This window comes from Zosterops lateralis (genome assembly GCF_965231275.1).
Source record: "Zosterops lateralis genome assembly, chromosome: W".
Lineage (NCBI taxonomy): Eukaryota > Metazoa > Chordata > Aves > Passeriformes > Zosteropidae > Zosterops > Zosterops lateralis.
In genome coordinates, this window is record NC_139801.1 from 12,225,318 (window position 1) to 12,250,682 (window position 25,365).

Below are 25,365 nucleotides of genomic sequence, written 5' to 3' on the forward strand. Positions count from 1 at the left end.
CCAGCCAAGAATGTGAAGCCATTCCTGGAACCTCTGCCAGCAGCTGACACCTCCGCTGACACCTCGGACTCCACAGGAGAAGAGACAGAAGAGGAACCCCGCCCAGACTGCAGCTGATGATCTTTTGTCCTATCTGGGAAACTGTGAACTTTTAACTTTATGTCAGTACAAAAGGTGTGAAAACTAGAGTTATTACAGAGTTCTTTTGGTGTAATTCAGGTATACAGCCATTGAAATTTTTAATTATAGCAGAACACAGCCACATTTGCCAACTGGAATGCAAACAAACATTTAAGTAAGTGCCTTATATTTAACTGATTTTTAAAAGGAGGATACGCTGAAAGAAATCTTTTTACTCTCCACAACATAGATCAAAACAAACAAGCAAAAAAAGAATTGAATCAAATGTTATCCTTTTAAGCATTGCTTGCCCATATGTTGTGGTTTGAAAGCAAAACGAATGAGAGGCTCCAAGTCAGAGATATAATTTAATAAGAAGAAAGGTAAAAAGGTAAAAATAAAATAAAATAAATGCAATAACACAAAGGATCACTGACAGGGTCAGAATACAACCTGAGCAGGATGGTGGAAGCAGTCCAGGTGAAGTGCTCTTCCTGAAGCAGTGATCCTGTAGAAAGGTCTGGTAGCTCTGGTCCTCTGGGAATCCAGTGGGTAAGGGCTGCTTGCACTGTCCCACATACCAGCTTATATCCAGGTGAGAATGCTTGGCTCCTCCCCCTGGGCAGAGCATCTCACAATAGCATGAGAAGTGTGAAATGGGTCCTTGATGGCCCATTAACAGAGATAACCCCTGGAGGGAGTTACCTGTGACTCATGGGCCAGGCGTTAATGGGCCATTAGCAGAAGACACCCCAAAGGCCATTAGCAGAAGAGGCAGGGGGCTTGGGAAAACACTGCCCCACCTGGTTTAACAGTTCATGAAGATGGTGATAGAATAAATACTTTGTGTACATCCTATGCTGCAACCCAGGACATAATCCACCCCTTATTCTATTACCATCTACATCATATCCAAATCAATACATTCTTACAAAGATATGCATACACATAGAGAATAAAATGTTACACACTGTTCTCACTTAAAATTAGGTCTCCCTGTGGTACACAATGGGTTTCCCCATCTTTCTGCATTACCCACCAAGTGTGACCAGGTCCTTGAGCAAAGACAATCTCACGAATGAGTCTGCCTTTTCCTGAGGCGGGATTAATCCAAACAGTCTTCCCTAAAATGCCTTTCATATGCACTGCAGGGACTTTATCTCCATCCACTGTGTGCAAGGGTTCAGACTGGGCACGACCACCTCGATTAATAGACCCTCGGGTGTTACCCCACGCCTTTAGAGGGGCAACACGTTGTGACGTGGGAGCGGACCTCCACAGAGGATAGCAGGCAGCAGCTTGGTGAAACATGGAAGGCTCTTTTATTATCTGACTCCAATAGCTTATATACATTTTGTACAGAGGGCCAAGATTGGCCCAAAGAGATTACAACCTCCTGACTCCATTGGTCAATATGACCATCAGTCAAGTTCTCTCTCAGAGAACAAGAATGCAAAACATACAGATAATTTCTAAGAATACTATATTGTTTACATGAAGCAGCATGAGAAGCTGCTTCAAAGACTCAAACACTTGAACCCAAGAAATGCAGGGACGACATCTCACCCTTTTCACCTTAAAAAAAAGAAAAAAGGAAAAAAAAAAAAGGAACTACAGTTCAATTTCTGTTCCCATGGGAGGACCAGTGGTTCCTCCTCTGTTGACCTTCATTCGGTCACGGTTTTTGCTTTTCACATTGCAGGGTTAGTGAAATTCTGTGGCACCTGTAAGGTGCTCAATGGCATGCAAAGCCTTTGCCAATTAAATTTGCGGGGTTTCACCCTGCATTCCCCGTTTTTGTTTTTGAAGAACCAGGCCTCTGTGGCACAACAAAAGGTTCTTCAGCAAATGGAACAAACAACATTGCTGACTCCCTTTGAATTGAACAACCCATCTCTGTGTGTCATGTTGACCACAGAAATTAAATCCGTGACTAAATGAAAAAGTTTCTGGGAAAACTGTGGAAATGCCATGACAGCAGCCCCAATACAACCAAATGGGCTGCCCATCCTCAGGGGCTTCCAAAACTTTGCCCCTCAAAATCATCCTTCCAAGCAACACTGGCCTACCTCGTCCTCCCAAATCATCTGTAAAGACAGTGGGCCCTTGCACTAAATTTCTGAATATTTTTGGGCCGCAAAAAAAGAAATCCAAAGGATTCTTGCCACTCGCAACAGCTCATGGCTCCAGAGCATTTGGCAGAGAAACACTGCTTGCAAAGCTCCATTCAAATTCCTCCCATAATACTGAGAGTATGAATTTTACAAAAATCTGCACCCATCAAATTCGCAAGCATTGTTGCCTGCATTTATCAATCGAGCAATGAGCTCATACAAAAACGATTGATTGCCATTTTTTGCGGCTGAAATCAAGCAATAATTAGCTCAAACAAAAAAAATTTGATTGTTTGTTTGTTTTTTCAAACAATATTTTTGCCGCCTTGTGGCAGATGGGGCAAAAATGACCCATTCCAGAATGTGCAAGGAATTGGACATTCATCAGCCAGTGATACCTGCAGGATACAAATGAATCACAGAAAACAATCATTCAGATTCACAATTGAGGATTGGCTTTTTGGAGGTGTATAAAAACCTCCAGTCCCCAGAGTTCTGTTTCGATGCAGAACACAGGAACGTCCCAGGACTGGTTGAAATTTCCAGATGATCCTGGTCCAACAGCTCCCAAACCAAGTCACGAAGGGCGATGAATGGATCTTGAAAGACAGTCCATTCCAGCTGCCAAATAGCAAAGGAAAAAATCGCAATGTCCGTTCCAAATTGTTCCAGGACAGTCTCTGATCAGAGCAACAGTCCAGTGAAATCCAGGCAGCTCAGTGACTTCAGAGCAACTGCCTTCTCACCACTGACTCTTTGTCCTGTGAACAGAAAACTCAAACACAAATTAAACAATTTTTGGTCCCTTCAGGGACACTGACAGGGAGAGGTGGGTGTGGGATTAAACCTTCCCAAGAGACCTCCATCGGCTGTGGGGACTGGGAAGACTCTTCTGTCCGAGCACGCTTCCTCTTTGCACCCCACTGCCCATTTGACAGAGGTTGGCCTTTCACATGGCTTGCCTTGCAAACATCTGCCATGTGATTTGGCCATCCACACCTTCCACAAAGAAACAAGGGAGTGATTCTTCTTTTTTGCACTCTCTTTCTTTGTTTCTTGTTGGCCTTAGCATTAGTCTTGCTGGCCTGAGCATCAGATGCGGCATCATCCACCTCTGATTCCTGTCCCGTGTGTTTCACAGAGACAGGGATGAGAGCTTTTCTCACCACACCTACAGAGCTGGGGAATCCATCCCTGCCCTGCAGGGGGCGCTGTGCTGACCCACGGCCGCCCGCAGCATCAGCCTCGGTTGGAACATCATCCGAAACTGAGGGGGATCCGGGACCCCGGGACCCCTTGCAGCGGGAGAACACCCGCTTGTGATTGCGCTGTCCCTTTAAAATTGACAGATCGGCCGCAGCTGCCTCCGCCGCGCTGCTCCTGCCTGGCGTGGGGGGGGAATCGCTGCGCTGGGAGGGGCGTATCCCTCGGCGCCACTTTCAGACCGGCGGCTGCTGCCCGCTCCGCGCGGCCCCGACCCCACACGGGGGGAGATGGCAGCGCTGCAGGAGGCGTGTCCCGCTTGCCAAGTGCTGCCCCCACAGGTGCGGGGGGAGTGCCCCGATCGGCACAGGGAGGAGCGGGGGGGCTGGGAGGATGTCCCGTCCCTGCATTCCTAAGTGGGGCCGCGGCTGTGGCTCCGATGCTGGACGGCTTTGCTGCCGCTCAGCGCGGGGCCAGACCGCCCTTCCTCACGGGCGGGACTGGCCGCTGTGGAGGGTTCTTTGCCGCTCCCCTCCGCAGGGGCTGGGAGGCTGCATTGCCCGCCCCGGGCCAGCCCTGTTGCTTCTCGGGGCCGCTCCGCCGCTGACGGGCTGGGCAGGTCTCCACCCCCGCTTCGGCGGGGCACTTGGCTTGTCGCCAAACTGCATGGAACTGTGTGCCCCATGCAAGTCTCCGGCGTGGGGGCGCACGGCCGCCCTGCCCGGCGCCCCGGGACGGTGCAGCATTGCACCGTCCTGCTGCACGGAATATTTTATGGAAAATCCACAATGCGGGCAGTCCGCAAAGAACACCCCGACCCTCCAATCCAAGAGCGCTCCCGGCGCCTCCAAGGCCAGGAAAGCACGGGGGGGTAGGAAAGTGGGGGAGGCGATCTTTCGCCTCCGCTGCCGTTTTTTCAGCATGGGGCTTGGGAGCACTGATCTCTCCGGTCCCGAGGGGCTTTCACAAGCCCCGAGGTTTTCCACACTCCAGCGCTGATACAGCGTGAGGGGGGGAGGGATCTGCTCTGCAGGAGACCCCGTGCCCGCCTCAGCTGGTGTACTGAGTGCAGGCAGGCTTCCCGCCAAGCTGCTACCTTTCCAAGGAAGGGGAGTCGGCTGTCCCGCCCGTCTTCGAGGGGCAGGAACAGGAGGAATGACTCCACCGTCTTCCCTGGCACCCAGCCTGATGGGGCTGGAGCTGTCCTCAGAGCTGGAAGGCTGTACTTTAGGCAGCACCTTCTCCAGTCTGCTCCAGGTCGCTATCAATTCCAAAAGCTTCACACTGCGATCTGCAAAGAAAACCTGGAGCAGATAGTCGCCCAAAGACTTCCACTCTGCTGTAGAAAAAACTTCTTCAAGGCTGCAAAAAAACCCATGAGTTCTAGCATAAAAGAACAATTTCTGGAGAGCATCTCCAGGAAAGGAGACTTCTTCTCTCTGCAGGACCTCAAGGCAAAGGTCCACCATGAGGGTTTCCTCATCTGAGGAGGGTTTAGAGATCATTATCTCTTACCACGATTACCTCAGAGCAGAGCAGATACACTCTCACTGGGCACAGAGGTCCACCGACGTGCAGTTCTCTCGCAGTCGGAGGTCACCAGTGTGACCTGTTCTCCCGCGTCAGGAGTCCGTTCAGAAACGGACAGTGTCCAGATGTGCCGTTCAGACACAAAGGGTCAGCAGATGTGACCCAGCTGCAGTCCAGACATGGAGGGGTCACCAGATGCAACAGGAGACCCTCTTCCCACACGTCTGAGGTCACCAGATGCACAAGGGGCCCCGTTCTCACAAGTCTGGGGTCACCAGATGTTACCCCACGCCTTTAGAGGGGCAACACGTTGTGACGTAGGAGCAGACCTTCACAGAGGACAGCATGCAGCAGCTTGGTGAATCATGGAAAGCTCTTTATTATCTGACTCCAATTAGCTTATACACATTTTGTACAGAGGGCCAAGATTGGCCCAAAGAGGTTACAACGTCCTGACTCCATTGGTCAATACGACCATCAGTCAAGTTCTCTCTCAGAGAACAAGAATGCAAAACATACAGATAATTTCTAAGAATACAATATTGTTTACATGAAGCAGCGTGAGAAGCTGCTTCAAAGACTCAAACACTTGAAAGCAAGAAATGAAGGGACGACACTCTGGTCTTGACCATCCAGTTAGCTTTGGTTAAGTTCATTTCCCAATTCTTGAAGGTCTCCTCGCCAAGTGCCTTCAGGGCAGTCTTTAGTAGTCCATTGCACCGTTCAACTTTTCCAGCAGCTGGTGCGTGATAAGGAATGTGATATATCCATTCAATACCATGTTCTCTGGCCCAGGTGTTTATAAGGCTGTTTTTGAAATGGGTCCCATTGTCCGACTCAATTCTCTCAGGGGTGCCGTGTCACCACAGGACTTGTTTTTCCAGGCCCAGGATGGTGTTCTGGGCAGTGGCATGAGGCACAGCTTAGGTTTCCAGCCATCCAGTGGTGGCTTCCACCATGGTCAGCACGTAGCGCTTTCCTTAGCGGGTTTGGGGAAGGGTGATGTAGTCAATTTGCCAGGCTTCCCCATGCCTATACTTCAGCCATCGTCCACCATACCACAGAGGCTTCCCTCGCTTGGCCTGTTTGATTGCAGCACAGGTCTCACAGTTGTGGATGACCTGTGAGATGCTGTCCATAGTAAGGTCCACCCCTCGGTCACAGGCCCATCGGTATGTCGCATCTCTTCCTTGATGACCAGAGGCATCATGGGCCCAACGAGCTAAGAACAGTTCTCCCTTGTGCTGCCAGTCCAGATCCACCTGTGATACTTTCACCTTGGCAGCTTTGTCCACCTGTTCGTTGTTGTGATGCTCCTCATTAGCCCGGCTCTTGGGTACGTGCGCGTCCACGTGTCGAACCTTCACGGTCAGTCTCTGTACTCGGGCAGCGATGTCCTGCCAAATGTCAGCAGCCCAGATGGGTTTTCCTCTGCGCTGCCAGTTGGCCTTTTTCCAGCGATTCAGCCATCCCCACAGAGCATTAGCTACCATCCATGAGTCAGTGTAGAGATAGAGCCTTGGCCATTTCTCTCCTTCAGCAATATCCAAAGCCAGCTGGACAGCTTTAAGCTCTGCAACCTGACTTGATCCACCTTGTCCCTCGGTAGCCTGTGCAACTTGTCGTGTGGGGCTCCAAACTGCAGCCTTTCATTTCCGGTTAGCGCCTACAATTCGACAGGAGCCATCAGTGAAGAGAGCATATAGTTTTTCAGTCTCTGGTAGCTCATTATATGGTGGGGCTTCCTCAGCACGTGTAACTTGCTTTTCTTCTTCTTCAGACGATAATCCAAAATTCTCACCTTCTGGCCAGTTTGTTATAACTTCCAGAATCCCAGGGCGATTTGGGTTTCCAATACGGGCGTGCTGTGTGATGAGAGCAATCCATTTGCTCCATGTGCTGTCAGTGGCGTGATGTGTGGAGGGAACCTTTCCCTTAAAAATCCACCCCAGCACTGGTAATCGGGGTGCCAGAAGCAGCTGTGTTTCAGTACCAATCACTTCTGAGGCTCCAGGACAGACCGTTGTTCCCGGCTGCAGAGTAGAGCACATTCTTCACATCTGGTCCCGTCCTGACTGGGCCAAGGGCTACTGCGTGAGCAATCTCTTGTTTGATCTGAACAAAGGCTTGTTGCTGTTCAGGGCCCCAGTGGAAATCGTTCTTCTTGCGGGTAACCAGGTATAGAGGGCTCACAATCTGACTCTACTCAGGAATGTGCATCCTCCAGAAGCCTATGGCACCTAGGAAAGCTTGTGTTTCCTTCTTGTTGGTAGGTGGGGACATGGCAGTGATCTTGTTTATTATCTCTGTGGGGATTTGGCGACGTCCATCTTGCCACTTGACTTCCAGGAACTGGATTTCTTGAGCCGGTCCCTTAACCTTACTTCGTTTAATGGCAAAACCAGCTTTCAACAGAATTTGGATAATCTTCTCTCCTTTCTCAAAGACCTCCACTGGGGTGTTCCCCCATACAATGATGTCGTCGATGTACTGCAGATGTTCCGGAGCCTCACCTTTCTCCAGTGCAGCCTGGATCAGCCCATGGCAGATGGTGGGGCTGTTTCCACCCCTGGGGCAGTCGGTTCCAGGTGTACTGCACGCCCCTCCAGGTGAAAGCAAACTGGGGCCTGCACTCTGCTGCCAAAGGAATGGAGAAGAAGGCATTGGCAATGTCAGTGGTCGCATACCACTTTGCTGCCTTGGACTCCAGCTCATATTGAAGCTCTAACATGTCTGGCACAGCAGCACTCAGTGGTGGCGTGACTTCATTCAAAGCACGGTAATCCACCGTCAGTCTCCATTCTCCACTGGACTTACGCAGAGGCCATATTGGGCTGTTGAAAGGTGAATGAGTCTTACTGACCACCCCTTGGCTCTCCAGTTTACGAATCATCTCATGTATGGGAATCACAGAGTTTCTGTCAGTGCGGTATTGGCGGCGGTGTACTGTTGTTGTGGCAGTTGGTACCTGTTGTTCTTCGACTCTCAGCAGTCCCACAGCAGAGGGGTCATCTGAGAGACCAGGCAAAGTATTCAACTGTCTGATGTTTTCTTTCTCAACTGCGGCTATCCCAAAAGCCCAACGATATCTCTTTGGGTTTTTGAAATATCCATTCCTGCGATAGTCTATGCCGAGAATGCATGGGGCCTCTGGACCAGTTGCGATGGGGTGTTTCTGCCACCCATTCCCAGTTAAACTCCTTTCAGCCTCTAATACAGTCAGTTCCTGGGACCCTCCTGTCACCCCAGAAATAGAGATGGATTCTGTTCCTACATACCTTGATGGCATCATGGTACATTGGGCCCCAGTGTCAACCAATGCCGTATATTCTTGTGGGTCAGATGTGCCAGGCCATCGGATCCACACAGTCCAGTAGATCCGATTGTCCCTTTCCTCTTCCTGGCTAGAGGCAGGGCCCCCTTATTCCTGGTCTTGGCATACATTGTTCTCCTCCTGTACGTATGTTTCTGAGGTCCCTTCCATAGGATCAGTCATATCATCATTCCTGTACTGTCTGGAGTTCTGAGAGTCTGGGGCAACCTTGATTCTAGATGGGCTTCTTGTGGTAGGTGTTCCTCTTTTCAGTTCATGTACCCGGGCTGCTAATGCGGAAGTGGGTTTTCCATCCCACTTCTTCATATCTTCTCCATGCTCTCTAAGAAAAGACCAGAGGTTACCCCGTGGTGTGTATCCTCTCTCCCTGGCTGGGGGACGCCTGCTCCTAATGGCAGAGACTCTCGTCGGCTCTGGTGAGATATAGTAAATTTCTTCCTTATGTTCTTTTAATTTCTGATGGCCTCCTTCAATCAAGCTCCGGACTTGCTCAGCCAGTCTTGTTTCCACAGACGAGACATGGGTGCGAACTGGGGCGGTGACAGTGTCCTCGTAAATTCTTAATTTATTAGTCAAGACACCCACCTTGTCCTCACCTTCCCTCCATTGCAGTGTTGCCAGGTAACGTGAGTGCATCTCTGGTCCAAGCCGTGCAAGTCTCAGCCACATCCGTGATGTGCACTGGACATCATCTGGGTTTTTAGGAAATCTCTCGTCTTCTGAAAAAATGATCTCCAGCACAGTCAATTCCCTCAGGCGTTGGATACCTTGTTCTATTGTGCTCCATTTGCCTTGGTGCACTTGGAGGTCTTCTTTACAAAGGTATCTGTCTTTCACACTTGTTAGCAGTCGCTGCCAGAGGCTGAGAGGTTCTTGGGTTTTCCCGATCCCCTGGTCAATGACCACATCCCGGGACAGTGATCCCAGTTGCCGGGCCTCAATTCCATCCAGAATGGTGTCATTGTCTGCAGCGTCCCAGATGCGGAGCAGCCAGGTCAGGATGGACTTGTTGGTCTGGCGGGTGAATTCCCTTCGCAGGTCACGCAGCTCACCCAGGGATAGAGAACGAGTAATAATCTCTATCTCTGTCCATTCTGCTGGTTGTGAAGGTCCTGCTGCATTCTTGTCAGTCACTACGCGGACTGATTTGCTCCTTGACTTCTTCTTTTGAGTGGTGGCAACTGCTACTGGTTTAGGTGGTTCCAGTTCAGTGACGGTTTGTGTAGAGATGCTGACAGCACCTTTGGTTCCTTTCTCCTCTGTGACAGTCTGCGTAGATGTGGACACTGTTGCCTCACTTTTGGCTTCTTTCTCCTCTGTGGTGGTCTGTGTAGATGAGGACACTGTTGCCTTGCCTTTGGTTCTCTTCTTCTTGGTGATGGTCTGTGTAGATGCTGATGCTGTTGTTTTGTTTCTCTTTCCCTCTTCCTCTTCCTTAAGAACACGCTGTATCACACCAGGTTGTGTTTTGATCCTAAGCATGGTACGGGCTGTGCAGAGAAGAGAAAGCAGGACTAACAACAACATCATACTGTCCTTGGTATCAAGAGGGTACTCAATATTTCCAAAAACTGCTGTGTTATGCCTGAAAAACTGGAAAAAATCATTCTTTACTCCTCCCCACAGGGGCTGGGTAAGGTTGTTGAGGCCCCAGATGTAGCATCCTAGACCAGAAAACGAATCCAAAACTGGGTATATATTTTGAATGCTGTTCATTGCCTCGGAGTTTATCAAGCAATGGACATAATAGACCAATAAGGCAATTTTAGTACCATACCCTGGTCTATGCAGGAGCATTAAGACCGGCAGATAGTGCCCCATGTGTGGAAAAATATAGAGAGATAGGTATAAGACACATGTAAGCATGTTGAGCATCATAGCAAACAGGTGTCTTCTCAAATACAAAACTGTAGATCTGACTTTTCTCAGTGCCTCTGCCCCACGTTGGGCACAAAAAAAAAAAGTTGTGGTTTGAAAGCAAAATGAATGAGAAGCTCCAAGTCAGAGATACAATTTAATAAGAAGAAAGGTAAAAAGGTAAAAATAAAATAAAATAAATGCAATAACACAAAGGATCACTGACAGGGTCAGAATACAACCTGAGCAAGATGGTGGAAGCAGTCCAGGTGAAGTGCTCTTCCTGAAGCAGTGATCCTGTAGAAAGGTCTGGGAGCTCTGGTCCTCTGGGAATCCAGAAGGTAAGTGCCCTTGCACTGTCCCACATACCAGCTTATATCCAGGTGAGAATGCTTGGCTCCTCCCCCTGGGCAGAGCATCTCACAATAGCATGAGAAGTGTGAAATGGGTCCTTGATGGCCCATTAACAGAGATAACCCCTGGAGGGAGTTACCTGTGACTCATGGGCCATTAGCAGAAGACACCCCAAAGGTGTTAATGGGCCATTAGCAGAAGACACCCCAAAGGCCATTAGCAGAAGAGGCAGGGGGCTTTGGAAAACAGTAGCCCACCTGGTTTCAACAGTTCATGAAGATGGTGATAGAATAAATACTTTGTGTACATCCTACACTGCAACCCAGGACACCATAGTAGTACAGCATGGCCTGTTAACCAACCCAAAACAAATGTTTGGGTAACCCTGGCTAATGCAACCAATCAAGAAACCTTATGCCTAGCTACTGCATCCCCAGAAAATCCATTTTCAACTTGCTTAGTAGGCTTGCCATTAGATAGCTGGCCAATACCAGAAGCTACTGAAAGCATTGTACAGAGCTGAAATCCTGTTGACACATGAGATCAGTAGACTCCCTACCTTCCAATAACTCCCTTGGAGCCACAAGAATTAGAACTCCTCGGTTCCGTAAAAATGGATTTTTGTATCAATTTTGATTACACAGGAAAAATCAGTCTAAAGCTTGGGATGTTTCTGCCTATCATCCTGTGTATAGGAACCAGACCTATTGGTGTAACTACACTTCTAGCAGCCCTTCTAAGTCCAGTAATGCCCCCCTGTGGCTGCCGCCGGGAATGTTCCTGGTATGTGGAGATCGAGCCTGGGCAGCAATCCCTTCACACATCAAGGGAGGTCCCTGTAGTTTGGGATGGCTGACTGTGCTGACACCTAATGCATCTGTGATTTTACAGCACAAGTATCCCCGCAGAATAAGGTGCAGCTTGCATGCATTTGATGAATATTGTGATGATGAATTGTCTTTGTGGTCTGTGACCCAGATGAACTGGGCCTGTTTGCTTTTGCCAGGACTGGCTGCAAAGAAGGCCCTGAGCCAATTAAATAAGGCAGCCTGCTGGCTGGCAAAACAGATGAATGCCACCAGCTCTGCCCTGTCAAATTTATTAAGAGATGTTGACAGCGTAAGGCATGCCAGCTTGCAAAACCGGGCCGCTATCGACTTCATTCCCCTTGCGCAAGGCCATGGATGCGAGGATTTCGATGGCATGTGCCGTATGAACCTTTCTGACCATTCAGAATCTATCCATAAAAGCATTCAATTGCTGAAGGATAGTGTGTTTAAATTAAAGGTAGAATCTAGATCATGGCTAGATAACTTGTTTAGTGGCTGGGGTTTGACACCTTGGCTAAAAGATTTTCTTAGAATAAGAATGTATGTTATGATTTTAATAATAATTATGTTAGTTATGGTACCTCACTTGCTTCAATGTGTGCAGAAATTGATTGATAAGGCTGTTAAAAGAGTGGTTTTAGGTAATACAGAAGGGGGAATTGTGGGGATTCATGAGAGTAAGACAGACTTAATTAGCATATCTAGTCTGGTGACTAGGATGCCCTGGAAAGAACAAACAGAACTTTGAGCTCATGAGAAGATGGGATTAGAAATCTGCTTAAGAGAAGAAGATTCAATCAACCCCCTACATGGATATGTTGAAAAATGTATGAGTTGTTTGTATGATCTTTTAACCTAATTATTGTAGTAGAAATTATTAACCTTACTGAAATGGTATATAAGTTCTTGGAAAACCTGAGTAAAATCGGATTCTGATCATGGTCAGTCTCCCCGTCTCTCCTTCAATCACTGATACGGAAGTGTTTGAGAAAGGAGAGAAAAATCATCCAAATTCTCCTGGAAGCCGGCTTTGCTGTTAAGAAAAGTAAAGCACCTGCTCGGGAAATCCAGTTCCTAGGAGTGAAGTGGCAAGATGGACGGCGTCAGATTCCTACTGATGTCATTAACAAAATCACAGCTATGTCCCCCCCAACGGATAAGAAGGAAACACAAGCTTTCTTAGGTGCCATAGGTTTCTAGAGGATGCATATTCCTGAGTACAGTCAGATTGTGAGCCCCTTTATCTGGTTACCCGCAAGAAGAACGATTTCTATTGGGGCCCTGAGCAGCAACAAGCTTTCACCCAGATCAAGCAGGAGATTGCTCATGCTGTAGCCCTCGGCCCAGTCAGAACGGGACCAGATGTGAAGAATGTGCTCTACTCTGCAGCTGGGAGCCATGGTCTGTCCTGGAGTCTCTGGCAAAAGGTACCTGGTGAGACCCAAGGCCGACCACTGGGATTTTGGAGTCGGAGCTACAGGGGGTCTGAAGATAACTACACCCCAACGGAAAAGGAAATCTTGGTCGCCTACGAGGGAATCCAAGCTGCTTCGGAGGTGATTGGTACAGAAGCACCACTCCTCCTGGCACCCCGACTACCAGTGCTAGGGTGGATGTTTAGAGGAAAGGTTCCCTCCACCCATCATGCCACCAGTGCTACCTGGAGCAAGTGGATTGCCCTCATTACACAACGCGCCCGAGTTGGGAAACTAAATCGCCCTGGGATTTTGCAAGTGATTATGAATTGGCCCGAAGGTGAAAGTTTTAATGTCACAGATGAAGAACAAGAACCAATGACCCGGGTTGAGGAAGCTCCGCCATACAACCAGCTGCCGGCAGAGGAAAAACGTTATGTTTTATTCACCGACGGTTCCTGCCGCGTCATAGGGATGAGTCGAAGGTGGAAAGCAGCTGTATGGAGCCCCACACGACAGGTCGCACAGGCCACTGAAGGAGAGGGTGGATCCAGTCAATTTGCTGAACTCAAAGCCATTTAACTGGCCCTAGATATTGCAGAGAGAGAGAAGTGGCCAAGGCTCTATCTGTATACTGATTCTTGGATGGTAGCCAATGCTCTGTGGGGATGGCTGAAGAAATGGAAAGAGGCGAACTGGCAGCATAGACGAAAACCAATTTGGGCTGCTGAAGAGTGGAAAGATATTGCTGCCCGGTTAGAGAAACTACCTGTGAAGATTCGCCATGTAGATGCCCATGTCCCCAGAAGTAAAGCTAATGAGGAGCAGCAAAACAATCAGCAGGTAGATCAAGCTGCAAAGATATGGGAGTTGAAGATAGACCTTGACTGGGAGCACAAGGGAGAGTTGTTCCTAGCACAATGGGCCCATGATGCCTCAGGCCACCAAGGTAGAGATGCCATCTATAAGTGGGCACGAGACCGAGGGGTGGATCTAACCATGGACAGCATTTCTCAGGTTATCCATGACTGTGAGACATGCACTGCCATTAAACAAGCCAAGCGGATGAAGCCCCTCTGGTATGGAGGGCGGTGGTCTAAGTACAAGTATGGGGAGGCCTGGCAGATTGATTACATCACACTGCCTCAAACCCGCCAAGGCAAGCGCCATGTGCTGACCATGGTAGAAGCCACCACGGGATGGTTGGAAACCTACCCTGTGTCTCATGCTACAGCCTGCAATACTATCCTGGGCCTTGAAAAGCAGGTCCTTTAGAGGCACGGTACTCCCGAGAGAATTGAGTCAGACAATGGGACTCATTTTAAAAATAATCTTATTAAAACCTGGGCTAGGGAACATGGCATTGAGTGGGTGTACCATATCCCCTACCATGCACCAGCTGCAGGTAAAGTGGAGAGGTACAATGGATTGTTAAAAACCACCCTGAAAGCATTGGGTGGGAGGTCCTTAAAAAACTGGGAGCAGCATTTAGCAAAGGCCACCTGGCTAGTTAAGACCCAAGGTTCCACCAACCGAGCGGGTCCTGCTCAGTCCCAGCTCCTTAATATAGTAGATGGAGATAGAGTCCCAGTGGCCCATGTTAGAGGTTTGTTGGGAAAGACAGTATGGATCAACCCTGCCTCGAGTACAGGCAAACCCACCCGTGGAATTGTCTCTGCTCAAGGACCGGGTTATACATGGTGGATAATGCAGAAAGATGGAACAACACGATGTGTACCTCAGGGAGATCTGAATGTGGGGTGAAACTCATATGTGCTGAATGTTACTACCATTGTCTGTGCATTAGATCACTCAGACATGAAACAGAAGGAAACGTATAAGTGTCAAAGGTCTGAGCAAGTAAGACGGACGGAAATGTGTAAGTGTTGAAGGTCTGAGTAAGTGAGATGAAAGTTTTTTATTGTATGTCCACGATATGGGATAAGGGGTGGAATGTCCTGGGTTGAGGGTTCCTCCTATCCCAATCGTGACTACATTGTTATGTCTTAACAGCTGCCCCCCCATTCGGCGGGCTGTTTGCCGCGGCGGGGCTGCTTTTGGTTTTTTATTTTTTTCTTCTGTTGCTGCCTTTGCTGCTGCTGCTGGCTTGCTTTTGGCTTTTGCTGCTTCCGGTTTATTTTTTTCCTTTTCTTTTCCCCCTTCCCCCCCCCCCGAAGATCATTGGACCGGCTCCAGACCTGACCTGGGAATATCTGGGGATCTCCAGGGCCTGCAAAAGAAGGTCTGTCCTCTCCCTTCACAGCAACTTGAGTACCATCTGGGGTTGTTTCCTTTTCCCTTGTGTTGGGGAGTGTTTTTTTTTGTCATTTGTCAATAAACAGGTTTTTTCCATTTTTCCTCCAAGGAATTCCTTCCCAAACCCAGAGCTGGGGGGAGGGGTGGTGGAGGTTTGTTTTTTAGGGGACTCCTTTTGGAGGTTCTCCCCTAATTTAGCCTAAACAAGGACACCTACATAGCAGAAGTGTTGTCCCCCCCATCCCTTCCCAATGCATGCAAGCAACATATTCCATTTCTGTCACTTCCCCAGCAACGTTGGCTCTTGCCTGAGCAAAATATTGCAGCCTTTGGATATAGGAACATGAAATCCCTCCTGAAACAGGATTACAGTCACATTCCCCTTAAGTCAAAACAAGGGCAAAAACTGAACAGAGGGAGGCTAGATCTCTGACTCAACTTTTAGATCCTCAAATGGTAATTACAAGGGGCACAACTTTTACCAAAACCAGATCTCGGTGCCCTACTATTTGTGATGACACAGGCCTTAATTCTTATTAATTCACTGTTTTATTATTTTCATCACTGCTTCTCCTAAACCAATGGCTGGTCCACATTCAGCACCCATGCCAAAAATGACACGAGCCACTGTTCAGGTCGCTCATGCAGACCAGCAGGTCAACCAACAGCTCAACTTGTGCTCCCCAGGTGCCTCATTCAAAATGAGGCAACTCAAAGCAAAAGGGGGTAAAAAGCCACTGGGCTCTCCCTCCAGCTTTGGAGCATGTGTGGGAAGGCAATCACTTGTCCCCCTCTGCAATTCTCTTCATAAACTGTTTGAAGAAAATTCCCTCCTTGGCTTTTACCATTACACTTCATTAGGGTAGAAATGCCAATACAAAGAAAGCTGACCTCCACCCACTGGGAACATCTCCAGCAGCCTCCTCTTGGTTACTAATGTCAGCAGAGGACAGCAGATGAGGAAGTAGGTGTAATCCTCATTTGAAACTGCATTATTTAATATGGCTCATAACTATGCTTCCAAACTAAACACCATTTCTTGCATACAACTTTCAAGCTGCTGCCTTTCTCAGGGTTCCCAAGGATAGGCTGGAAGACCCTTGCCAGCAGCCCCGATGCTTTGGTGGCAGTTACATCTCATGTGGCTTTCAGCACACAAATGCTTGTTGAGGGGGTGATTTGAGAGCCTCCTGAGCTCCCAGCAGTTCTGCCTCAAATTATAGAACACAAGGGCAAGAGTGAAAAGTGGTAAAAGAATCCCAAAACAAGAGTTTATCAGTATAAATTTCCTGGAGGGCTCCAGAAAACTCTCACCATCACTGCCAAGTGCAGGTCGCACCCACATCCTGGTCTTCAGGGAGATGGTGACACAGACACAGGGATTCAGTGCTGGGTGGCTGCATGCTTCAGCCTTCATGTGCCTCTGCTGCTGACCTCCAGCCAGACCTCCCCTCCCAGCTCCTCCTGACCCTACAAAATGCTGTCAGGGAGCCTAGCCCTTGATTTCACTTCTTCCCCCATGAACAGGGACCTCCACCCCATACCTGTAGCTGACCTGCATCCCACAAGCCTCAGTGCACTTTGCCCTCAAAGGTGTCATGATCCTCCACCAGGCTGTGGGTTTAATGGCATGAAACTATGGGAACATCTCAGCAGCCTGAGAACTGCCCAGTTGCAGGTTCTCATCTTTTTTCAGTCACTCATGGCTCTAGCTTGTATTTCCTCCTTTTTCCCAGCCCTGGCCAGGGCAGGAAATGTCACTGCTGGCAGCAATTTAACCCAGCTGACTTCAGTGCTTGTCCAGGGCTTAGTAGCAGGAGAGTGATTAGGGGACGGGCAGATTTCCATCTCCCAAAGGCAGGGGCAGGAAGGTCAGGGAGAAAGCATCAAGCACCAGCACAGGACAGAGAGAAGCACTGGAGGCCCTCAGCCCCTTGCAGCCAACCTCAGAGGCAGGGCACATCTCTAACAGGCAGAAACAGTATCCTGTACATATTTGCTGTTCAGAACAGATCTAGAAAATATTGTACTTTTTCGGTCTAAAGAAGGGAATTTGAGGGGTGAAGACTTGAGCATCAAAATTGTGGGGTTTAGACAGTTTTCAAAAAGTTTGTGCTTTCTCTCAAAACCATATAGCTTTCACTCTGTTGTGTATTTTGGCACAGTGGTACAGCTTTTGATCCATTCAAGGCTGAATTTAAAGTTATTTTCTAGCATTCTGGCTCAGAAATCAAGCATACTTGCAGCTTTTCAATATTCTCTCTTCTTTTACCCCTTTATTCCCAAACTCACACAAGAACAATATCCTTCTAAATGCAACTCCCTAGTGAAGATGTAAAAATATCTAGGATCATTAAAAAGCTATCAAGGCCATTGCACTGAAGAGTGCTCTTTGCTCTCCTGATAGTATCCCAGGAAAGTACACAGCTGGGCCTTGCAGTAGTTTGCATTTCTCCTGAAGATTTTCAGTTAAACGTTTTTAACTTACTTGTCACAAAGCACATTAAAAGTAAAACTAATTTGCATTCCTTTGGACATTTTTTCATAAAGAAGAATGAAGATTTATCCTTCAAGTTAATCCCTGGTATAAGCAGTCATTTCACTACAACTCCTGAGTAAAACTAATAAGGAAGAAAAGTCAATGGAGTCATTATATAGAGCTCATCAAAGTCAGGCTAATCTATATGTAATGTGGGAAGCCCCAAAACACAACCACAGAGCAGCAGGCATAAAAACATCAGCTTTTAAACTCACGTCTAGGATTTCCCACTGTCTTGCAGAAACAATTTTAGATTCCCACTGAATGAGATTAAAACACTACAGAAAAGATTATTATTCCTTCTACTGCTGCAACTAAATCTTAGGTATTCAACAGCAGGGACTTTTGTTACTGCTTGGAAAAGTCAATCTGTTGTAGAATTTCCAGCCCAACTTGTGAAATTGAAGTGGAAAGTAGAGCAACTGTGATTGTCCACGGCATGTGAGCTATTTTTGCAGCTGCATGGGACTCCAGGTAGCTTTCCACACTCATGTAATTAATTCTAGGGTTGAAGGCAACTCTACACTCAAGGATCTTCAAAAGGGAAAGAGAAATCACGATGTCACCTCAGGTTCACGACTGATTCATAACAGATGCAGGGACCGTAGTCCTTGTGGTTCCGTGTCAAGTCTGGAGACGTTTTGATGAATTCTGAGCAGATGGAGCATAAACACGATCCCTCACCCATGCACGTTTACTGTCTATCAAGTAATTGCACTGTACAGGGGCTTAATGGCCAGATCTCCCACTCGAATATTTAATCCGCACTCTACAGCAGTAAAAATCCCATTCCCTGACCACAAGAGCTGCCACAGCCACAAAACAAGGGCCACGAAATCTGAAACCCCAACCAAGAGTCAGCAGGCTTGGCCAGTGGCCTGGCACAGAAACATAACACTTCATCTACCACCACCCCTCCCTCCCACCAGGACAGCATCCCTGAGGCTGAAAGGTTTTGTAATCTCATAAGAGTGACCCCACTTGTCACACATAGAGCTCCACACATCCATCCTCAACCAGCAGCACATTAATCTAACTTGAGAGTCATCTATATTAGATGGGGAGTCAAGGTGTCCAAGGACCTAAACTTGTCACTGCTAACTTACAACTCACTCCTGGAGTCTGGGTATTTTAGTTAAGCAACTCCTTCCTTGCTAATATTCTTTGCCCTTCCATACATGTTCAGGCCTATTGCCGGCTGTTTGCCTCATTTCTCTTAATGAAAAATTAACATGGAAGTTGACTTCTTTTGTCCCCTATCCTCAGAGACAGTATTTTAATATTATCCCCATAAGTCAAAGAAATTTGAATGATTATCTCATTTAAGGATGCTGTTTGTGATGCCTACAGAACTGCATTTTGCTTCTAATAGTATCTGAACAGCTATTCTTTTTTTTTTTTTTTTTTCCTGGCACTTGAGGTGATTCAAACTCCTGCCTGCTCTTTCAGCCTCACATTTTATTACTCCATAACCAGGTAGAGAGAAAGTAAACATCTCTCTGCCCAATTAAATGATTACAATAAATCTTCCACACCCCACAGGAAATGAGTTGAGTTTCTTAAAAAGAAAACACTAATATTTGTTATCTTACATAATCACTTCAAGGGGATTATTGACTGTTACCTATACCATACAACTCAGACTAAAATTAAAGACAAACCTCATATCAAAAAAGCAGTCACCCCACTTAAACAACTCCAAAGTGATTTATATAAAGAGGGAGGTAAACATTTAAGTGACCAACACATCACAGATGTTTTATCCCCCCCCAAAAGTGACTTTACTATAAAAGTCTGAGGTCTAACTTGTGCTGCATGTGTGGCACCAAGTACAAGTGGCTTCTGCCCTGTGCAGATGGTTCTAGCTTACTGTTATCACAGAAGTGCTGTTTGCTCATGTGAATGTTTGCTCATGTGAACTGCCTCTCCCCATGCCCTGGAGCGAGGAGCGAATCATCAGCTGCTCCATAATAGATGCCTGTAGCATCCATGACCCACTGTAATTTAAAGGCAATATTAAGAAGATATGGCCATTACACAAGCAAACATGGTTATTTCCACTGCAGAAGGCATTTAATTTCCTGCTGTTGTTGTTCCCTAGACAGGAGGAAAGCATACATCTGGGGAACTGGGCTGCAGCACTGGGCAGTGGTGTCCTCAGAACATGACTCTACCATGCAACAGCATAGACTACATAGGTGGTGCTGGGTCCCACCTGTGCTCAACTACCACCACTGCCTTTAGGTACAGGACAACAGGGAGAGATACTGCTCATCATGGGCCCGAGAGACATGGGGACGAACAGTCAGGGGACGGAGCTCACCGCAGACACTTTGCTGATGACGTCCTTGGCGACGGCCAGGCCCTGCGCGAAGGTGCGGGCGGCCACAAAGGCTCGCGTCACTTGGAGCTTGAGCTTTCGTGGCACATCCCCAAAGGGCTTTAGCTGCTCCGTGTACTTGCTGATACACTCCAGGTACTCGTCCGTGAAGTGGTACTGGGGGTTCACCAGCCGGAACATGCGCTCCAGCAAGTGCGCCCAGAACTCGTTGAGCATCTCCTCCAAGTTGACACTGCCGCCCACGTAGTAGCGCTTCAGCTCCACAAAGAGGTCTTTGAACAGCTCTGAGTTCTGCATGTACAGTCGGCCGTACGTCCGCACAAACATGTCATTCAGAGACTTCTCAGCGTTCTCCAGGAGTTCTTTGAAGAACTCTAGGAAAGAAGGAGAGAGGATATGGTAAACATGGGCACTGGGTTGCATGTTCACACACTCCCACAACTACTGCTTAACTGGAGGATTAGCACAATGAGACCATCATCAAATTGAAATGGAAAATTGAAGGACTCCCCCAGAAATTTTCATCAATGTTTATATCTCAAAAATTTTGATTACTCTTAATAAATCAATCCCCAAAACTTTCTATAGACTGGAAAACCTGTATGAGTGAAATCTCTCCTGATACAAATATGAATATCATGGTCAAGAGTCAGCAAAAAGACAAAAGAAGCACAAAAGTTTCTGATGTTTCCATTTAGGCATCTTAAAAGATGTAATTTCAAAGAACAACATATTGGAAAGAAAAAAGGTAGTTTTGTTAAAAAGATGTTTCGCACAAATTAATCCTTCTTTCCAGTTCTTGACAATTCATTTTTCAAGATTATCATAAACCAGCCTCAAAAATGAACAAATTTTAATATATTTTAAAAACAAATTTAAAAATCTACCTGCAGGTTCTTTCTCCTGTCCTAAAGTTCATAATTTCTCAGGGCAGGGCCTGACCACTTACCCAATTGGTCCTGATTGCAGAAGGGGCTTCAGATGTTTGTGGCAGTGCGAAAATCCCCACAATTATACCAGAATTTACTTAAAATCTAAGGGCTAAACACTTGGCAAAATAACAAGAGATTTTTCAAATGACAAAGGACAGATAGGGTTTGTGATTTTTATCACTTTCTAAAAGCAAATCCCCACTTTGGTTCACTCTCTGGGAGCACTGGACAGACCAGAGAGTGGCTGCTGCCATGTCTTGGCAGTGCCATGTGTCTTCAACACTGATAACAAGTTGACCTGATGATGATACTACTGCAGAAGCAGTTTAAAGAACATGTCCTCCAAGAACACATCACCACAACCTTGACACGTGGGTCTAAGCACAAACTACCCTGCCACAAAGCCTTTGCTGTAGTGATGCACCCCACACACCCAGCAGGGGTTTCCATATAAGGCAAATTTAAGGCTCACCCCTTAAGGTAAAGAACCCAGAAAGTTCCATACTCTTCTGACAAGGAAGAAGCATCTATTAGATCTTGTCACTGTTCTTCAAACCCTGTGTCTCTATTGGCTGTTAGCCAAGTTATCCCTCCTAAAGCATTCAGTATTTAAGAAAGAACACAAAAGAAAGAAGAGGTTTTTTGAGATGTCTTAGCAAGGTGTCTGAGGTTTCTCAGGCGCCTGTGCGCGGCTTATTACTTGTTTTCTGCAATGTTTTGTTACTTTGTTATTTTTTACTTATTAAACCCTTTGATTTACAAAACATCCTCGAGGAGCAGTCTAGCTAATTTATTATAGCCACTTTTCTGCAAGGCTGGACCCCCAGAGTGTGAAGTTAAACCCACACTTTGCCTTGGAGATTTGGCATAGATGAGATAAAATAAAAAATAGGGGAGAGGTCCACTAGGCCAAAAGCATTTGGGCCATTTTGGAAAAAAATCTCCCTGCTCTATGGCCTTGAGGGCAGCTGAGAGCAAGGTAGGTGCCACTGGGAGAAAGCCTCCCATGCCTGTTTGCTCCAGCCCCGCAGGGAGCACTGGCACCCCGGGGAGTGGGCACAGCTGAGTGAGGAAGCAGATTATTTTATGCATGCCACCAACAATTGAGGATTCTGACCTCTGCTTTTCTGTGACTTGTAGCCCTGGTTCCATGCCTGGGGTGTTTTGGTTTTCTGAAATTCTTTTCCCAGGGATTTCAGAAAACCAAAACACTCCAGGCATGGAACCAGGGCTACAGTGACTCATATTCAATAAATATTTTTTTAAAAACATGCCTCTGTGGTCTTCTAAATCCTCAAAGGAGCAATGCTTAGAGCTAGAAGTTATTATAAGAAAAGTATGCTGAAGTTCAGATTTTTGTCTTCAGTGCTCCAGTACAAACAAAGCCTAACAAAACATTTTCTGGAAAAACTGAAACATTCCATGAGTGTCGTCCCTGCATTTCTTGGTTTCAAGTGTTTGAGTCTTTGCAGCAGCTTCTCACGCTGCTTCATGTAAACAATATTGTATTCTTAGAAATTATCTGTATGTTTTGCATTCTTGTTCTCTGAGAGAGAACTTGACTGATGGTAATATTGACCAATGGAGTCAGGAGGTTGTAACCTCTTTGGGCCAATCTTGGCCCTCTGTATAAAATGTATATAAGCCTTTGGAGTCAGATAATAAAGAGCTTTTCCATGTTTCACCAAGCTGCTGCCTGCTGTCCTCTGTGAGGCTCCACTCCCACGTCACAACATGTTGCCCCTCTAAAGGAGGGGGGTAACACATGAGTTCTTGATGAACAAAGTCATGGGGTTCAGTGCCTGACATGGCTGTATATAATGCAGCCTCTTTGGAGCACAAGAGAAATGATCCAGGGAAGAGGAGATTGATTTCAAACACCCAACATGTCCTCTGTCCAATATCAGCCGGAACCTCCACTTTCATTCCCATGACTGGCATTTCCTCCCCAGGAAGATTTTTTTTTATGTTGAGTTCATACTATAGAGATTAGCTTGGTGTATATTAATTTCTAATTCACTTAATCATTTTGAAGGCTCACTTCCTTCCTTTGCTCCGACCATTTAGTATCACCAAAAAAGTTGTTTATTTAAATACTTCTGTACCAGACACAAAACTTGCTAGATGTGTCAGCAAACTCTTCCAAAAGAACTAGATTTTTTAAATTATATTGATAGCAAACACATCAGATAGCTCCAACCATCAGTCTAAAGAACCCAAAGCAATGTTTTAAGCCAAGAAAGTTATCTTACGTAATACATCCATATTATCATAACCAATTTATTCTCCTGCCCAAACTCATTTTATCGGTTACACTCCAAAGTGGAAGTTGAATAAACTGTATCCAGGCTTTAGAGCTCATCATCTCTTAGCAATTTTTCATGTGGGCTAGAACCAGGTATGTTCATCAATTATCATGAAAAAAATCCTGCAATCTAATTAGCAGCAAATACCTGTGCACCTGCAGCCTTCCAGCCAGCAGCTTTTCCTTGCCCAAAAGGAAGGTAAATAAAGGAAATGAAAACTTCCCACCAAAACCAGGCACTTCCAAAAGCCCAACACAACACTGCTGAAGGAGGCAGCATGCATGCACAGCGCTGTTGTCTCTAGCTCAAGCTTCAACCATCATTTTCATGGACAGAAAAATCCTGTTCTCAAGTGCCACTTCCCAAAGAAGAAGGGGAGGAGGGCAGAGGAGGCTGTGTCTGCAGCCTGGAGTCAGCATCCACCCCAGCACATGCCTGTATCCCTGAACATGCCAGACAGGATGCCCTGGTGACCAGTGGCTGTGGCACCTCGAGGCTCCTGGGGTGGAGCCTCCTGTTGGGGAGGGGTGATGTCAAGTGTGGCATTGGGGATGAAGGGTCACTCAACACCAGCAAGCAGGGATGGACCCAGCAGCGGGATGTGCATGGCACCTTCCTCCATGCAACGCACAGCACTCTTAACCTGGTCAGCAGCAGCAATTAAATTATATCTATATACATATTTTAGTGTAGCTATTGGCACAGTGTAAGTCTGCATCCTCAGTTTCTATCTCCACATCAAGAAATCAGCTTGGGAGCCAGAGGGAACATTAATTTTTTCTCTGTGCAAACTATGGGCATAGCTGTCTGCAAGGAAAAGAAAAAAGCCCGAAAGTCCTTTTTATGAGTTAAATGCTAATCTGACTAGTAATTCCCTATATCTAATTAGATACTAATTCTCTCCTTCACAGAAATGAGCTAATTAGCAAACACCAACATAACCCAGCATTAACCTTGCCACCACAAGAAGAAAAATGGCAGGTTTCCTCTCTTGACTGTTTGCTGGGTAAAATAAATGACCACCTTTCATTTGTATTAGAAGTTGACTTGTTCTCAAACAAAGCAAACACACAAAGGCCTCAGCTGCTTATTTTACAGCACTGTAAAAGCACGTTTTACAGCTGTGTTGTAAGCAATCTACTCATTAAATTATCACTCTGACAGGCTTCCTGTGAAAAGCTGTCAAACGCAACCATTTTTCACACACGACAAATCATACTTTGCCGGTGCTCGCTCAGACACTGCTATCTGGAGGGATGGCAGGCTCTCTCTTCCCTCCAGTTATCTTGTTTAAACTCCCCGGACAAGGGCTGGCCCCTCTTGTCAACAAACAGGCACACACACGGTTGGGAAAGGCTTCACAAATGGACCTGAGAGAGCAGCACGTGGCTCCAAGGTCTCCCTGGTTCTCCTGACTAAGAGCAGAGCCTGCAGAGAGAGCTGGGTTACACAGAGAGGATGAACCACAGACAAGGCCTTGGGATAACGTGGCACAGCCAGCTCTGATGCAACCTGACCAAGGAGCAAGGCCATGTTGTACTGCTTCAACACACCTCAGCCAAGTCCTGCTGATGCAAAGTCACCTTCTCACTCAAGGTGATGCTCAGGAGGATGAGCTCCAGGCTGAGGGAATCAGCACTGTGGGATCAGAGCCACAAAACCTTTCTTAACATCAAGAAACAATTTTAAAATTTGTCTGTATTGCAAAATAAATCCAGTGCATGCTATGGGCTTTGATGCTCAAAGGAAGATGACATTTCCAATGCACTTAAGAGGCAGAAAAAGCAGTAATCTGCAGTCAGGTAATCTACAGCTCTTGGCTCTGCTTATTCTTTTAACATTTTTTTAATTTCAGGGTAGAATTTCAATGCCCACCACTTGGTGAAAGCCTAGAGATGTCATGAAATGGTAAGAGAGATGGGATGTGACATATGTGTCATCTCTGCAATAAAAATCCTGGGGAAAAAAGTCTCTGCTTTTTAACAAATCCTTCTTTAAAAGAGTACATTAAGAAACATAACCATAGTTACTTGGCAATTTCCTTTTTTTCAAGTAATAAGATGTTTTACCTCTTTGGAGCTTGAGGGCAGACCAGCCCTGCCAGTAACCCAGTGCAGGAGAGCATTGCATCTCCCCAAGGTGCTTCCACATGACATCTGATTCCACTGCCAGAATAATTCAAAACAATCTTTCTTCCATATTGCAGATACATGAGCTAATTGAAGAAACACAAT

General features: G+C 46.7%; 1 protein-coding gene across 1 annotated transcript in view; it reads right to left on the minus strand.

The window, feature by feature from the left end:
* Positions 1–25,365, minus strand: part of LOC310922180 (glypican-4-like) — a gene marked incomplete at its 5' end in the record, with an annotated part of 132,356 nt that overhangs the window by 45,978 nt on the left and 61,013 nt on the right. Inside the window, 1 exon segment of the mRNA XM_083882595.1 lies at positions 19,876–20,267. Coding sequence (XP_083738721.1) covers positions 19,876–20,267 — 392 coding nt within the window.